This window comes from Acartia tonsa, chromosome 4 (assembly GCF_053477335.1).
Source record: "Acartia tonsa isolate MP-2025a chromosome 4, ASM5347733v1, whole genome shotgun sequence".
Taxonomy (NCBI): domain Eukaryota; kingdom Metazoa; phylum Arthropoda; class Copepoda; order Calanoida; family Acartiidae; genus Acartia; species Acartia tonsa.
Genome location: NC_137263.1, coordinates 29110230 through 29127578, shown reverse-complemented (window position 1 = coordinate 29127578; position 17349 = coordinate 29110230). Strand labels below are relative to the sequence as shown.

The window sequence follows — 17349 nt, the reverse complement described above, 5'->3', positions numbered from 1 at the left end:
AGTTCACTATACAAGGTTGAGGCTGTCACACAGACCCACAATAGAAATTAAATACTTGCTTTACAATTTTTCTTTCTTTTTCTAAATTATTCGAACACAATATATAAAAAATCTTTGAATTATTATCTTTCTTATATGTTTTAATATATTTTAACCTGTTTCATATTTATCAAACATTTTAATACTTTTGTCAATGATTATAATCTTTTTAAAAGTATATATCTTAATAAAAACTAAAAAAAGGTGTCTAATAGTAATAAGTGAATTTATTCAAGGAATTACTTTATATAGACTCATAAAGACAGAAAATTTGAGTAGTAACACAGCTAAGAAACAATCAGAAAGCATTACATTAGTTAGAGAATGTAGATATTTCTTTATAAAAAGGCAGTTTTTTTTTATTTTATAAATATAGCAAGTCAGTTATAAACAGTTGGATTTCTTTGGATTAAGCTTTACATTGGGAAATTGTATTGCCTATACATACTTCTTCGTCTGCTAAAAATTCTTTCTTGAGGTTGTCGGATTTAAGTGTCTGATTGGCCATCAAGGGTAATCTATTTATTATAATCCTATTACATAAAGTAGTAAGAGTTTTTTGTCTGTCCCGAAGGATCTCGCTAACCGCTGAACCGATATTGCTCTCCTTTACAGTAAAGCTTCTTTTAGGTCCTGGGAAGGTTTTAAACTATTTTTGGGAGGGTATCTTTACCCCTCTCCCCCCAGAAAAATATTTTTTTACTCTTTTGAAATTTGAATTTAAAATTGAATGAGGTCGACTTTTTCCACTCCTACCTTAAGTGCCCCTAGAGGCTTCTAGGGAGCGTAGCCGCTAGTATACGTATATTGTCTTAAAATATTTTGAACACATTTGAATACTGGTATCCGTTTAAGTGCACGGGATTTTGCCAGGGTGCGCGATAAAATGTTGCATAACATTGCATTGAAAGAAATTCCTTTCAATTTAAAATAACCTTCTTGGTATATCTACTTGATTCTTTTAAGATATATAATCTTTTAATTCTAATATTCTTGTTTGTTTAAAACATGTTAAACTTTTATGTTGATATTCATTACTGAGTAAAATTATTAATGTAAATTTGCAATATTGAAAATTTAAAACAATTTAATTTAATTAAAGATAAAGTAGAATTTCAAATCTGTTATAGAAACTAATTGAGAAAAACTGTTAGGTTTAAACAAAGTAAAGAATTTTAGACACTTGAGGAATGCGGATTCGAGGAGTTGAATTCTTTAGAAAGACAACAATGCTATAATTTTAAAAGTTTTCTTTTTTTTAAGCGGAGGCTCTTTCATTCTATTTTTTCTTAAAATCATTAGTCATGTAGGTATAACATGTCTTTGTTTGTCCGCCTGTTTCTTTCTTTTTTTTAAACAAGTCACTTTTCCCAAAGAAGTCCCTAGGGACACTTAAGGTTTGGGCGGGGAAAGTCGACCCCTACCCCCAATATTTCAAATTTAAAAAAAATGGGAGTATTTCTATGGGTGGTGGTGATACCCTCTTCCAAAATAGAAATATAAACCTTCGCAGGACCTTTGAAAAGCTACACTGCACTGTAAGGGTTGTATCGGTCCAGTGGATAGCGAGATCCTTAAATACAGATATAAAGACAAACATCCAATTACTTTTATGTAAGGATATAAGCCCTGTGAATCAGCCTTCAAAATATTGATTGACATGATTCTAGCTTGATAAACTTATCTCTTTATTTCTTACTTTCGACCAATTATACTTTTTTAAGGCTTTCATTCAACGAAAAGATTTTAGTAATGTTACAAAATAATTGTTAGAAATAAAGCTGTTCAAATTTTAGGAACTTCAAAAATGCAAACTATCTGTTTTCATAAAAAAGAAAAGTACTCTTTCAATATTTCATATTCTGAAAGAAATGTATCTTGAAGTTATGGAAAGATTATTGTGTTTCATACAGAGAATTCAATTTGGTAATCAGAAAATTTTGTATTCCAGATTTCATTTATTTCTAGAATTATCCGCTTTCTTAAAAATCCTAAAATTCTTTTTGTTTATTTTCCCAAGTAATTAACCCCTTATTTCAAAATGAGTGTTAGTCTTATATCATGCACTCTAAGAGGAAAACACACACACGTACCACCTCAACTAAAGATATCTTAAAACCTTCAATGGACCATTTTTAAAATTACCTAAAAATTAACAAACGATCGGTTTACACTACTTTTTATAATAGAATAGTTAGTGCATATGTTTATAAGTCTACAACAAAATATCTCAACAATTTCTGGACTGAATGTGTTCTCATTTAGAACAAAAATTCTTGTTCTATGATGGAGCTAAACTATTTGGATTGAAAACCCTTCTCTCAAAAATTAGCTCTTTTCCCCTTCTAAAACATATATATTTTATAGCAAAGCCCGAAATTGAGGACAAGATTTATATTTTCTATGATTCTTATTTCATTAAAGTTATCATTGAAAGATTAAAGAGAATTAGGGATGGAGAGAATATATCAAACTTTGTTTGATAAGTGGGGTCAACTATAATCAATTGGTGCTTCTTTTACTCTTGAAAACTAAACCTTATTTCAGAAAAATGGGTTTGCCAAGGAAGGAGAGCATCACTGCCGAAGAAGATGAAGAACAGCTGATCATGAGAAGACTCAGGTAGATAGATAATTAATATACCTAGAGATGATGAAAATAGCTGATCATAAGAAGACTAGCTGATCATGAGAAGACTCAGGTAGCTATATAGATAAAATTCCTGGAGAACACGAAGAACAGCTGTTCATGAGAAGACTCAGGTAGCTATTTAGAAAACATTCTTAGAGAAGATGAAGAACAGCTGTTCATGAGAAGACTCAGGTAGCTATTTAGATAACATTCCTGAAGAAGATGAAGAACAGTTAATCATGAGAAGAGCCAGGTAGCTATTTAGATAACATTCTTGAAGAAGATGAAGAACAGCTGATCATGAGAAAACTCAGGTAGCTATATAAATAGAAAACATTCTTAGAGAAGATGAAGAACAGCTGATCAGGAGAAGACTCAGGTAGCTATATTTGTTAGATAACATACCTGGAAAAGATTAAAAACATAAGTTGAAACAATTAAATAGATAGACATAAAGGCGTCTTTAGTTAATAGTAAACAAAAAGAAATTGACAAATGATATATATATACAAATTTTACAGATAAATAATAGTTTTTTTCTTCATATTTTTCACTTTAAATTAGAGAAAATCTTTCAAATGAGGTCATTCATTTTCTAGATTAAATCTACAAACAACTTTCAGTTTGCTTTTACTTTTTTTCTGAAAAATGATACTCTTGTTAACAAAAGGACAATTTTGCCATGAAAGGCGGAGCATCTGCAATTTATGGGTTACAGAACAGTTAATTGTAACACAGCATAAGTTTGTATCTCGTCCTTTTACATACTTTTTAATTGAATAGCATGCGAACTTACAGTGTGGACACCCTGAGAAGAGTTTATAGATATCTAAACTACAAGATAATAATAATGAATATATACAGGAACTCTGTGGACACCCTGAGGAGAGAGTATAGATCTCTGTACTACAAGATAATAATAATGAATATATACAGGAACTCTGTGGACACCCTGAGGAGAGAGTATAGATCTCTGTACTACAAGATAATAACAATGAATATATACAGGAACTCTGTGGACACCCTGAGGAGAGAGTATAGATCTCTGTACTACAAGATAATAATAATGAATATATACAGGAACTCTGTGGACACCCTAAGGAGAGAGTATATATCTCTGTACTACAAGATAATAACAATGAATATATACAGGAACTCTGTGGACACCCTGAGGAGAGAGTATAGATCTCTGTACTACAAGATAATAATAATGAATATATACAGGAACTCTGTGGACACCCTGGGGAGAGAGTATAGATCTCTGTACTACAAGATAATAATAATGAATATATACAGGAACTCTGTGGACACCCTGAGGAGAGAGTATAGATCTCTGGACTATAAGATGCAGAAGGTGAAGGGGAAGGCTGAGCAGGCCAGACATCAGAGAGAGAGCATTGAACTTACTGAAGATAAGGTAAGTTGACAATTTCCCTCAAAGTTTTCTGTCGAACAATGAAACCCTTCCCCCCTTACTTTTTTAATAAATGGAAAAAAGATTTGTTTGTGCATTACTTTATGTCAGGTTAGGTTAAAATTTGGTACTTGTTAACCACGCTTGGTTATAGGCCCCGTCACCTGGGATAGGCATAGTAAAGAAAACTACCCCTCCCTTAATTTCAATTCATTATAATAATAGGGGGGTATCATTGTTTAACATGCTGTTTGCGTGATAGCATTAAAAGTATTAGAAATAAGTTTAACAATTTTATTTTCCGTGGATAATAAAAAAAAACTATTAGACAGGACGGGAGAGGATTATTGAGTAATCTTTACCCATTTATTCTTACTAATACTTTTATTGAAAGTAGAATTTAAAAAATATTTTGTGCACGTTTGATTTATTGTCTATTGTCCTCTCCTTGAACTCCCTGGATAAGTTGTTTCCCCTAAAAATCTTTGTAAATATAATAATTGTATCTAAAATAAAGAAAGTAATGTTAGAAATGAATAAGAAGAATGTGAGAGAATATTTGAATATAAAATGTAATGACTCGACCTTGTACGTCAAGGTTAGGACACTTAAACTATATCAAGAATAAAATGTTCGGGTGAAGTATTTTTTTGTCATCCTGTACCCACCCCCCCTCCCCCATGAAAAATCATCATAAAATGAAAATATATAAGTTTAATGAAGGGCTTGTTTCGCTTTTGGTGTAGATTATTGTATAGATCAAATAAGGATTGATAAATTAGGTTGAAAAATGAATAGCTTTGTATCGTTAGATATATTTGACTGAAAGTGGATGCTCTTTACATATTATAATGTTCTTCAGGTCTAGTGTAATGATTGGGGGGGGGGGGGGGGTCCAAAACAAATAAAGATCTAACCTATCATAAAGTTTTTCTTTAGTAAAGCTTATTTAGCACGAAATTTCCAATATCTTAAAACATGCTTTAAAATTAATAATTTTAAGACTATGTTTAATTTCAATTTTACGTAAAATATCACTTTAGGGCATTAATTGTGTGTTTTACTGTTAATGTTTTACTAAATTTACTTCTTTTCGCTAAATTGTTTCTTAGTTTTGAATTTGAAGAATTTGTGGGGCAATTTAATTGTCATAGCTGACTGAACAAAATTTGTGGACAGTCTACATATAAACAATACAGGGTGCGTCGTATTATACATTTATATCTAGTGTCTAATTTCAAATAAGTACCAAGTCTAGTATGTAATCTAGAACTCGTGTAACTAGCGCAATTGCTAACTTTTCACGTTGCTTTTGGGTTGTTTGGGGTTCTAGTCTCAACTTGAACAAATATATATCAGATATACCGTGTCATATCAGAGAAGATTAAACAGGCGCATTAAATCATATATTAAATCATACACACCTAGGACTTACAAATTAAATCGTCCAATAAAAGGGGTTTGTAATCAATCGAGTCTTACTCTACCTGATATCCAGAATATTTGGACTGGTATTCTTGGTATACAGTTATCTGTCCTGGCGTTACAGTGTGAATATTGTGAATTCGTTACTTATTTAAGTACAAATCCTTGACACGCCCTGTTTCTACAGTTTTTTTTCATTCAGATGTCTTTATTTTTTTCTTTCATAATCTCCTTAATATATTATTCTTTAGAACTTAGTTTAATGGTATTTTAGGCTTGAAAGAAAATTGTATTTATGTCAAATTTATTTTGTAAACTTTGTAGGTTTGTATCTGCGGAGAGCCCGTGCCATTCCGTGCTTATATTCCAAAGGAAGAGGTTATCAAATACAGACCGGATCAAAAGAACGCCGGACGTCTTATCTATAAGGTAAGATTTAAACGAGATTTTTTTTCTACTTATAGAAAAAATGTCTGTTAATAATTAGTGCAGCATAAAGTGCAGCTTTAGCACAAGAAAAGTGTCCAAAAAGCTTTATTTAAAAAAACCAATATCTTCTTTAGGTAAATCCTGCTAATTAGGTCATACACAAGTACGGACGGACATATTCCAATGTAATGTGGCTGCACTAAAAATAATGTAAAAGTTGTTAGTGTGAACATTTGCAAGTATTGCAAAAAAACATTTTTCTCAACAATAGGCTCAGTCATTTCCTATTACAGATTCTTATTATTCACACAAAAGCTACTATAAAAGTACACAGTTAGAAATTTTACATTTTTAATAATGACTTATTTATCACCTATTTTCAACTTGAAGGGAGAGAAAATGTTATAAACAAAGAAAACAGGTTCAGGACAATACAGGGGTATAGATGCAAGCAAGGGTAAGAATCAAGTTATGGAAAATATGTTGGGTTAATGAAGTTTACTGAAGAGAAAGAAATTTAATTTTTTTCTTGTCAAATTCTACATCTTTGAAATGTGGCAACCTTGGTGTTTGCAAAACAAATGATGAAAACTCTGGCGTTAGACACAAAAATATGTTGTCAACCCTTGTTAGAAAATAAGTAATGATTTAAACAGAAAACATTATTTGTTATGTTTTCTTCATTTTACGTAAGTATCATTTTAGAAAACTTTTAAAAATTCTCATTTTAAACATTTTGAAATGGATGAAGAAAATTTCATTACTTTCATACAGATTGAAATATATTTTTGAATATAACTTACTGCAAGGAAACATGACTGTGGGTGAACACATAATTAAAAACGGTAAATTTGCTGCGTTTACAATTTATTGCACAAAAACTAAAAATATGAGGTTTTTGGGACAATTTTTACGAAATTTTCAGCTGTCGTTGAGGGACACTAAATAAAAATTTACTACCTATATATCTGCCCCAAAATATTATTTTAGATTTATTTGAATCGCTTGTTGGCTATACCTTATTCCTATGTTTATGGTCATTTATTGAGTAATGAAGTCAGGGTCTGATTATAAGGTCTTAATAGTTTATTGGCGTGTATATGTTTTTTTTGCATACTGCGCTACTTATACACAATTCTTGATCTCTTATATTTTTCAGGGTTGCAAATTAAATAACAGAAGCATGCATAACTTCCGTCCAACATTTGGTAAGTTTAATTTAGACATAATTTTAATATTTAACTAGTGGCAAAATTTACAACTTAGCTACTTGATAAAAGATTTTTTAAACACAAAAATTCTATTTTGATTTGATTATTTTGCGTGTTAATTTCGAATGTATCGTTTTTATAAATTTATTCTATTTTCAGGTCATTTTATTCATACTTACGACGTGGTTTATGCAACAAAAATAGTCAGCTAGATGCTAAACTATCAAATTATGATTTTTAATATTTGATGAAATTCTTTTTTTTGCCTTTTAACAGTTACGAAATATTTATTAATTCTAAAGTAAGAATTACTTATTGGTTTAATATTATGATATCTATCATTTATTCATTTAATAAATTCAATGTAAATACTTTTTTACAATTATTTGTTCCTGTAAAAAATAACCCTATTGTAAACTGTATTTGATTAATTTTTAATTATTGTTCTGTATTGGAAAATCACAAAACATTGGTGTATCTTGTAACAATGTCAAAACTTTTTGCAAAATATTTCTAGTTTTCATTGTTTTGCAAATAAATGTTTAAATCTACTTGCTTTCTTTCAATTCAATGTACTACCTAATTTAACATTTTTTAAATGAATGAAAAAGCTTTCTCGTGTTCATTCGAATCCGGTGGATAGGAACCGGTTCTCATCCATTCGGCACCTCGGGGCTAAAAAAACTGGTTTTAATATTATAATTGTATATTCTATATCCGCGGAAAGCGGTTTATAATACGATGAAAGAAATAACTATTAAACAATTATCAATGTGAGGGCGGAGTATTTTGTTATCATATAAACATAATACTGTAGTCATAATGTCATTAAAATGTAACCATTTTATGGTGACAATGAACACTTAAATTTATAACCTGAAGCCGACATTTAAAATTTCATTACGAAAACGACAGGTCGATAATATGTCAGCAAAGACTAGTTTTAGTTAATGTCATATATTAGTCGATACAATCCCTTAAAATTGTAATTATAATGCATCGAATTTTGACAAGCATGGGGTTATGTCAGATTCACCAAGAGAAAAAAATAAAGGTTACAAGACAATAAATAATAAATGGCGATTGCGAAATTTTCTGCATCCCGTTGCCATTTTCATTGTTGCGACTGAAATATTTACGCTTTCAATTTAGTGAAAAACTTATCAACGTCAGATAGTAAAATCAAAATCCTAGAGTTTACATTTTAGCTTTGAGCTGTGTAAATTTTAATTAGTTAGATAGACAGACAGACAATTGGGTAGAGCTCAACTGTCAAAGAGAAGAGAAAATAATCTATCCTCTAGCAAAACACAGAATTAGGATTGTGGCAAATAATCTTGTTCAAAAACGATTACATACAAAAGTTAGGAAGCTTTTTCAAATTATAATCATAACAAAACAACAGATTGATAACATTATTGAAATTAGAATAGTGATTTTTCATGATTCTTTTTTTTATTTTAAAAGCATATTTATTTAAGCTTGTTAAAATTGACTTGTAGATTTTAAACTTGGCATAATTAATCCTTTATCAATCAATAAGGTACAATTTAGAGAAATGAAGCAATTCTATAATCATTACCAGAAAGTTCGTATTTTAAACAAAATAATTTTTGGCTTTATTTTGTTTAATATAATCTTCCTATTGAATTGATTCAATATGAATTTGTAGGAGAATTAGGTACAATATTATTAGAAATTATAAATTATTTCCATATAATACTTAACTCAAAATACAATTTTTTGTTGATTATTTGCTAGTTTTTTTCTGTAAAACCCTAAAAAGAACAGAATTGTTAACTAAAATGTTACTCTTTCACTAACTTTTTCCCTCATAATGAAAAGCTCGTATTTAACTTTTTACTGTCAATATAAATTTCAAGCTCCTAATCCTTAAATTGTTTTTTTAGAATCTACGCTTAATATGAATGCAATAAATCTTATGGATTTGTCTGAGGCAAAAGTTACAACGTTTGGCCGAACCATTCCAAATGACGACCTTTTATAAGGGAATGTGAAGTCAATTTGGATATTCGGCCTAAATTTTTATTTGTCCTCTTTGTTATTCGGCATTTTCACCAGTTTCCCTAGGTGTCATGGGATGTTTTATTGGCTATAAATTTGAGTATTTGGATGGTTTAGACTTTTTTTTACTTACCTGGCTCCCCTAGATGCTTAGGGTGCAGCCACTAGTACATACAATTCATGAAATGAAGAAAATTTTACTATGTGTTTATGTACCTTAACTAAAGACAGCTAATAATTATTTCAAAAACTAACCAATAGTTTCATATATAAAGTTTATTCTATTTGTATTCTATATATATATATAATTAATAATTATATAATGCTTTTCTATCACATTTATTATTTCTCCCATCTCCGACTACAAACACATCAATATAGTAAACAGGATGTTCTACAACCTATACTCCTCAAATTTGGAAATATTTTGAAACCTGCATTGAAAACAGTAAAACAACCTGGCCTCACCAAACCCACACAAAAAAACTAGGATAAGAACTGAGAAAGGTTTTTGAGTCCAGAATGCCGCGTTTTTTCCACATTTTTTAGACCTGTCGTCTTCTGTCAATCAATCATTATTATGAAAATGCCTCGTAGGATATTAACAGAGTATACAACTTAGAAATTCAAAATTTTAAAATTATCATTTTAGCCATTTGTATAATGTCTAATAAAGCTCTAAAAAGGTGCATTAATTAATATACAGCAAAAATGAATTTATGATTATTTATTTTTCTTTTATAAAATCCGTACCAACAAAAGCGAAATAATTAAATAAATAGTTGTATACTATAAAAAGGCATTTTCATAATAATGATTGATTGACGAAAGACGACAGGTCTAAAAAATGTCGGAAAAACGCGGCATTCTTGACTCAAAAATCCATCTCTGCCATTTATCGGACATGAAGTTTTCCCAATTGTTATTTTTTTAGCATGATAGATTACAGAACATCTTACTAAATAAAATGTAACCAGACTATAAGACAAAATTTTTTAATCAATTAAATCTAAAGTAAATTTTTAGTAAAGTTTGTGAGTTATAAAATGTTGTTGAAACCTTTTTCTGTGAAAAAAGAAAATCTGTATTGGATCTAAGTACTGCAGCAACAAACAGTTATTTTTTTAAAGAGGGAAAAGAACAGTAAAGTTTAATGATAATAACGCAGGAAATATGATAAGAAAACAGTAGAGTCTAGATTACAGGGACACTGTAAAGTCTAGACTACAGAGACACTGTATAGTCTAGAATACAGGGACAAAGTAAAGTCTAGTCTACAGGGACACTGTAAAGTCTAGACTACAGAGACACTGTATAGTCTAGAATACAGGGACAAAGTAAAGTCTAGTCTACAGGGACACTGTATAGTCTAGAATACAGGGACACTGTAGAGTCTAGTCTACAGGGACACTGTAGAGTCTAGACTACAGGGACACTGTAGAGTAGAGAATACAAGGACACTGTAGAGTCTAGACAACAAGGACACTGTAGAGTATAGAATACAGGGACACTGTAGAGTCTAGACTACAGGGACACTGTAGAGTCTAGACTACAGGGGCACACTAGAATATAGACTACAGAGGCACTGTAGAGTCTAAACTACAGGGACACTGTAGAGTCTAGACTACAGTGGCACTGTAGAATCTAAACTACAGGGACAACGTAGAGTCTAAACTACAGGGACACTGTAGAGTCTAGACTACAGGGACACTGTAGAGTCTAAACTACAGGGACACTGTAGAGTCTAGACTACAGTGGCACTGTAAAATCTAGACTACAGGGACAACGTAGAGTCTAGACTACATGGACACAAGAACGTTCGGACATTTAAAGTTTTTGAGAAGCCGCGCTACAAAAAAAGCTAAATTTTAAATCTTCTCTTTTAAAAAAAAGAAATTAGTTTACCAATTGATTAATTTAATTTTTAGAAATTGCACAACATGTTTACTGTTTAGATCAATTAAATGTTAACGTATAATGATAATCAAACATTATAATAAAATACATGAATTAAACATCAAATCTATCACATAACTATATGTTTAAGGGATCTTTGTAAAAAAAGGGATTAATGGATAACTTGTATATCAACAAATAAATTAATAATAAAAGATAAAATATCAAAGATAATGACGAAAACAATGTTTTCACCCTGTTTGTTTATAGTAACTTTTAGATGTTTAAATTAACTGAAAGATTTTTTTGGTAAAAAACTAGCATTGCATCGAAGAAAATAAAAAATATTTGCTAAATCAGCTCAACAACAAAAATAATAGAAATAGAAAATTGGAATTAGTTTTGCTCTTCTAAATTCTTTCGGAAAATGAAAAATCCAAATATTTTTCTGCCCAACTTATAAAAAATATAATTAAGTTGGATCGATTAGTAAAGTCGATGTAAATTTTTTTGTGGGGGGCAAATCTTAAACAATAACATATTACTTTTTAAAGTTGTAAAATAAGAGTTATTATCAATTAAATAGATTTATATTTGTTACTAGAAAACAAGTTTACAACCTATCCCTATCATCATAGATTATTCAATTTTAGTTTTAACAAAAAAACAATTTATAAGAATAGTACAAAAATTATCAAATAAAAAATGAATATCCTAACGTTCACATTATTTTGAAACATTTCATAGTCAACAATATGGAACTTTCTTTAGGCCTATTTTAGAAAAAAAATAGTGATAAAAATAAAAGGCTAATTTGATAAGCCAATTGAATTATATTTTGGTTGGTGAAACGTTCGAATATATCGTAAGATGATACTACTCAGTATATTTATTTAGGTACATTTTTACAAAGATTTATAACAATCTTAAAGATGTAATTTTATTAATTTTCATACTTTCATATTAAAAAAATTACTTAAAATTGGAAAAAAAATAATAAGTTAAAGTTAAAGATCTAACATTTTTCAAATTTTATTATTAGTGTAATCTTTTGTACCTTATGATAAATATTATAACAAAATATCTCAGATAAAGAAGGTGTATCAACTTTTTCACTTTTTATTTAAGATAGCTAGCCGGCTCTTTTAGTAAGTAGTAGATGTAAAATTTTTCATAGAATTCAGATATGCAATCGTTTTTTTTGTAGACCTCTTATTTTTTAAGTAATTTAAGTTTTTAAAAAAATAATTAAGTCGGTTTTAAGGTACTAAAACGCAACAAAATAAAAGAAGAAAATGGCCAGTATGAACAAAAATAGTAAGATCTTTAATTTGACACCTTACTTTTAAAATTCTGTTAAGTAATTATTGAAAAAATCAATTTTTTTAATCTCGGTTTAATAAAAACTTTAAACCTAAATATTATATCAAACAGACATAAAAAATATGGGTTCATATATACCTTTAGAATCAGAAAAATATTACGAATCCATTCTAAGCGAAATTGAAAAAGTTTTAAAAAATTGTAATAAAAAATAAAAAAAAATAAAAAGTTTATTTTAAGAATTGTAACTACTAAACTAGCCAATCACAAATCGCGAAAATTGACGAATCGCGAAGCTTAACCTATAAAGTTAACCAATAGAATTACCAAAAAAAAAGGAGAACGTTCATACAATATATACAATAGATACTACACTAAATATAGTGATATTACAGAACATGTAAAGAATGAAAAATTATGAACAAATATGCATCAGTCTGTTTATAAACTTCAAAACAATGCAGTTAAAAATACATTATTGTTTCTTGTGTTTAAAAAATATCTGCTACATTGTATTGTCTTTTGTTTAGGGTTGTTCAGGTTTTATTCAAGCTAACCCTTTAAAGCCGAAAATTATGATTCTTAAAATAAACTTATATTTTTTATTTTAGTTTTATAAAAGTTTTTCAATTTTGCTTAGACTGGATTTGTATTATTTTTCTCAGTCTAAAAGTATATATGAACACATACTTTTTATGCCTGTGAGAGGATATTTTTAATTTCAAAGTTTTGATTAATCCGAGGTTAACAAAATAGATTTTTTCAATAATTACTTAACAGAATTTTAAAAGTAAGGTGTCAAATTAAAGATCTTACTATTTTTGTTCATACTGGCCATTTCTTCTTTTATTTTGTGGCGTTTTAGTACCTTAAAACCGACTTAATTATTTTTTTTTAAAACTTAAATTACTTAAAAAATAAGAGGTCTACAAAAAAAACCGATTGCATATCTGAATTCTATGAAAAATTTTACATCTACTACTTACTAAAAGAGCCGGCTAGCTATCTTAAATAAAAAGTGAAAAAGTTGATACAACTTCTTTAAAAATATTAAACAAAATTTATACTTTTACTTATATTTAAGTCTATAAATACTTATAAAAAGAAAAGAAAACTAATTTAAAAATTACATTACATCTATAAAAGTTTGACTAACTATTACAACAGTTTAATTTATAATTTATAAGATGAATGGACTTATTAAAACATACATTACATATACGCTATCAAATATTATAGTTGAGGTAAAATTCTTCATTTTAGATATCTCAATTTATTGTTTTATTCATATTTAGAGCGTGTTCAGCAAAGCTTACCTTCCCTTACTCTATCTGTATTCCTATTTATATTTAAGTAACGCAGGATTTATAAATATATCTCTTGTTTCTTTTTGCAATTTAATAACCGATGTGTTTTTTTAGGTCTCTACAATTTTTTAGTTTTTGTTTAATTTTGAATTCTTTTTAACTCTTCTCCTAACCTTTTAATCAATTTTAAAAATGCAAAAAAATACGTTCTAATATTCAATTTTGATTTGTTTATTCTCATAGGTAATTCTTTTCAATTTTATTATTCATTCTTTTCAATTTCATTATTTTGATTTTTTAAATTTCTATAATTCATCAAAAAGTCTTTAAAACCCCAAATGCTTGATTTTTTACTATATTTTCAAAATGCTTCACTATATTAATTTTGCATCTTGAGAGGATGAATTTTTTTTTACACTTTCACACATAGCTATAACGGTTTACTATATTGTTCTATACACAGTACATATTACATTTTGACGGATTTTTATTTTTGATTTATTTAGCCTTGACTTCATTTCATTGCTACAACTTCGGACCAGTTAAAGATGTAGGCTTTTAATTTGACAGTATGACACACGATAAAGCTTTAGAGTCAGTCTAAAGTCCAATTATTAGTCATCACGCGAGGAGTAATTACTGAAGTTTAATTCACTTTAAAAAATTCACTGAATCTAAATATGTAACATCAATTGACCCATATTTGATAAACCGTTGCCTTCCGGTGGAGCAGGTGTCCAGGGATGGAGCTAACTGCTGGAGCTTGTAGTGGTAGCCTCGCCACAGGAGGAGGAGGCCACCTGTGGCTATCTTGAACCCAAGGAGCTGACCACGGAGCTGCCAGTTTCGGAACGGTCGCCATGATCAAAACAGATCAATATGACCGTCATGTTGTCGCAAGAATTTTTACCAAACCTAAAACAAATCATCTATGTAACTGTTTTATAACTTGTTAACATTTTTCTAGACTAGACTACAGAAAATTATACAATTTAATATATTGAACCATATTTTTGTAGTATAACATGAAATACATTTTTAAAATTAAATTCAAGACTTAAATAATGTTCTATAGTTTTAGTTTTCACGATTCATAAAATTTAATTGTTCCGTTATGATCAAAATTAATTTTAATAGTTGTAATTCTAGAATGATAATTGTTGTAAATTTGAATTCATTTCGTTTTATATTTCAAAATAATGATAAAGAAAGTTAGCTCCTATATATGCATAAGATTTAGGACAATGAACTAAATAAGATACCTAAACAATAAAAGACCATAAAATCAAAAATAGTTTTTAAAACCTATGGAATTACAAGGTTTTTTTTATACTAACTTATGTCCCATACTAATGTGGTTCATGTAAATATATTTGTTCACGCAATCATCTTCAATTTACAACAAGTTGATATGACAATATCCCAGTAAAGGCAAATGTTCCATTCTTTAGATTTTCATAAGATACTAATTGAGTAAGCCAAATATTGGAGCCTGACCCATGCTATTCTAACAGTAGGTCAAATCTAATCTATTATTTATCATCTGAGATAAAAGGGTGGCTGAAGTTTCATAGGGAAAATCACAAATAAAAAGGATAATGCATTTTAATAGCTATAAGTTAGGTTGGTGTATTATATGGGTGTAAGTGAAGCATACAATCATCTCACATTAGATAATAATTCTAATTAGCTATATTTTCAGGTGGGTGTAAACAAAGTATGATGAACATTTATATGCTATACTCCAAGGTGGATGTTTTCTATGGTAACAAAAGAAGTATAAAGGATGCTACTCTTGTTATTAGCTTATATTCCCAATGGGACCTTTCACATACATACTTAGTCTTACATACTCAAAGTAAAGGAAGGGATAAAATTAAATATTTTCTAAATAATTTTAGGGTCTACCACATCATATCTTATTATATTAAACCTAACGTAAAATAATTAGGAATGATGACTGTCTGTCTGCTTATAAGATTTTTTATGAGTTAAATGTTTATGGCCAGTTTTTTTTAAAGTTTTTCATCTGTTGAATAAGATAAAAAAAAATTTACTAAAAGTGCTAAAAAAGGTTTGCTTTTAAATTTGTTGAAATTGTGCATTTTATCTTAATTGTCAATGAAGTATTTTTATAACAAAATATTCTTTTTATATTTCCTAAACATTTGTTCCTGAGAAGTAAAGATTAGTTGTGTTTATATTTATTATTTAATATTTATGTATGTTAAACATTATATAAACTGGCCCATGGGATATCAAGGATCTATTACATTTTTACTTTCTTTTGTAAATATATATGATCGTTTATTTGAAGACGCGTAGCTACTCTATTACACAAAGTTTAAAGAATGTTTTGTAAAGATTCATATAAAACTAAAAAACATCAATTTATAAAAATTAATTTAATATTTTCCACTTATGAAAATGTAATTTCTACGTTGTTTTTTTTTCAGGAGGAGGTTCCTCCACCCTAGAAAAATACCTTAAAACAATTACAGTACTAGTAGGTATATCACCCGGAAAGCTTAATCTTTAGGCGGGCAAATAGATATCGTACTACTTTATATCATAGATTAATAAAAAGTATTTATCTTACTTGTCGACAGTACGTTTACAACACAAGTCCATGAGATCCTCGCACACGGAGCTTAATAACACTTTCTCCCTGAAATAGAAGAATTTAGTATGTTAGTTTTTCTAACATTGCAGTTTAAAATAAGCGTCTATTACTTTATTGCCTTTGATTTATAAAGTTGAAGATAAAGCCATTAAAGCCGTAATATTGCAACTTCTTCTCTGTTGATTTTCCTTGAAATTTAGTAAACTACAGAGCAACTAAAAATGTGCAATTTTTGGTTAATGTGGTTTTCATTGGTAAGACATATAGCATATGCAGCCGCACAAACTACCCATCCTTCTCTAAATACCCTTCTTATCATTATGTGAGACACTTTCAAATATTCAATATGGCAATTTGATAACATGCTAGACATAAGGATATGTTAAAAAAAATAAGATCAAGTTTATATACTTTGTAGAGACAATATTATTTGAAGTTTATTGCCATTTTTCTGCAGCATTTCATAGAGTAAGATTGCTGTTATATAGTAGAGCTCAACAAGTTAAGATATAAGAGATCAAAGTTGTTTCTATAATAAAGCTAAACAGAAAATAACACAAAAAGTTTTTAAAGTCAATTTCTTTTTAATGAAGACCAAATAAAAATCAACTGAGAAAAGATTAAAATTTGTAAATCTCAGTTTTTTATATTAAGGCTTTTAACAAGACAAGGATGACAACATCCATAAAAGCGAAGCACTGAAACGGTAGGACAAACGGACATTAACACTTGTATTGTGTCAGAACTGAATAATCAGAATATAAATGTATAAGAGTCAAAGCAAAATTGTAAGTAAATTTGTTGAAAAACTGCTTGATTCAGGATAATGTTTATGGACATACTTACATTTTTAGGACTTGATTATAGAGTTGCTTCGCTGATTACATTATACTTTGTTGTCCCCGGAATCAATATACCAAAAATCAGATCAATCGGATGATTAGATCACATAAAAATTTGTTGTTAAAAAAGTAAAAAAAATCAACATGTTTAAAATGGACCTACGGACATTTTGGTGATGATTAT

General features: G+C 29.0%; 2 protein-coding genes across 3 annotated transcripts in view; one reads left to right on the top strand and one right to left on the bottom strand.

Moving 5' to 3' along the window:
* On the top strand, positions 1 to 7700 carry LOC145316681 (uncharacterized). Of its 2 annotated transcripts, XM_080157347.1 has the most exons (6): positions 1 to 552; positions 2587 to 2661; positions 3967 to 4087; positions 5834 to 5938; positions 7098 to 7146; positions 7309 to 7700. In XM_080157347.1, the coding sequence occupies exons 2-6, from the start codon at positions 2591 to 2593 to the stop codon at positions 7359 to 7361; spliced, it is 399 nt and encodes a 132-aa protein (XP_080013473.1). In that variant the 5' UTR covers positions 1 to 552; positions 2587 to 2590; the 3' UTR covers positions 7362 to 7700. The 2 variants fall into 2 exon arrangements, with proteins under 2 accessions (XP_080013473.1, XP_080013474.1); XM_080157348.1 differs by lacking the exons at positions 1 to 552; positions 2587 to 2661 and adding an exon at positions 2721 to 2740.
* Positions 7701 to 13950: 6250 nt separating this feature from the next.
* The window catches only part of LOC145318095 (putative protein phosphatase 2C T23F11.1), a 37379-nt gene continuing 33980 nt past the window's right edge, over positions 13951 to 17349 (bottom strand). The window contains exons 10-11 of the mRNA XM_080159440.1: positions 16300 to 16368; positions 13951 to 14615 (exon numbers count right to left, since the gene is read on the bottom strand). Coding sequence (XP_080015566.1) covers positions 14507 to 14615; positions 16300 to 16368 — 178 coding nt within the window. The 3' untranslated portion in view covers positions 13951 to 14506. The remainder of the gene's footprint in view (positions 14616 to 16299; positions 16369 to 17349) is intronic.

What these genes read in the sequence shown, in the direction of transcription:
- LOC145316681 (XM_080157347.1), top strand. Translation starts at nt 2,591, where the DNA reads ATGGGTTTGCCAAGGAAGGAGAGCATCACTGCCGAAGAAGATGAAGAA. An exon ending in CTGATCATGAGAAGACTCAG is followed by an intron (nt 2,662 to 3,966) that starts GTAGATAGATAA and finishes GAATATATACAG; the next exon opens with GAACTCTGTGGACACCCTGA. An exon ending in CCGGACGTCTTATCTATAAG is followed by an intron (nt 5,939 to 7,097) that starts GTAAGATTTAAA and finishes TATATTTTTCAG; the next exon opens with GGTTGCAAATTAAATAACAG.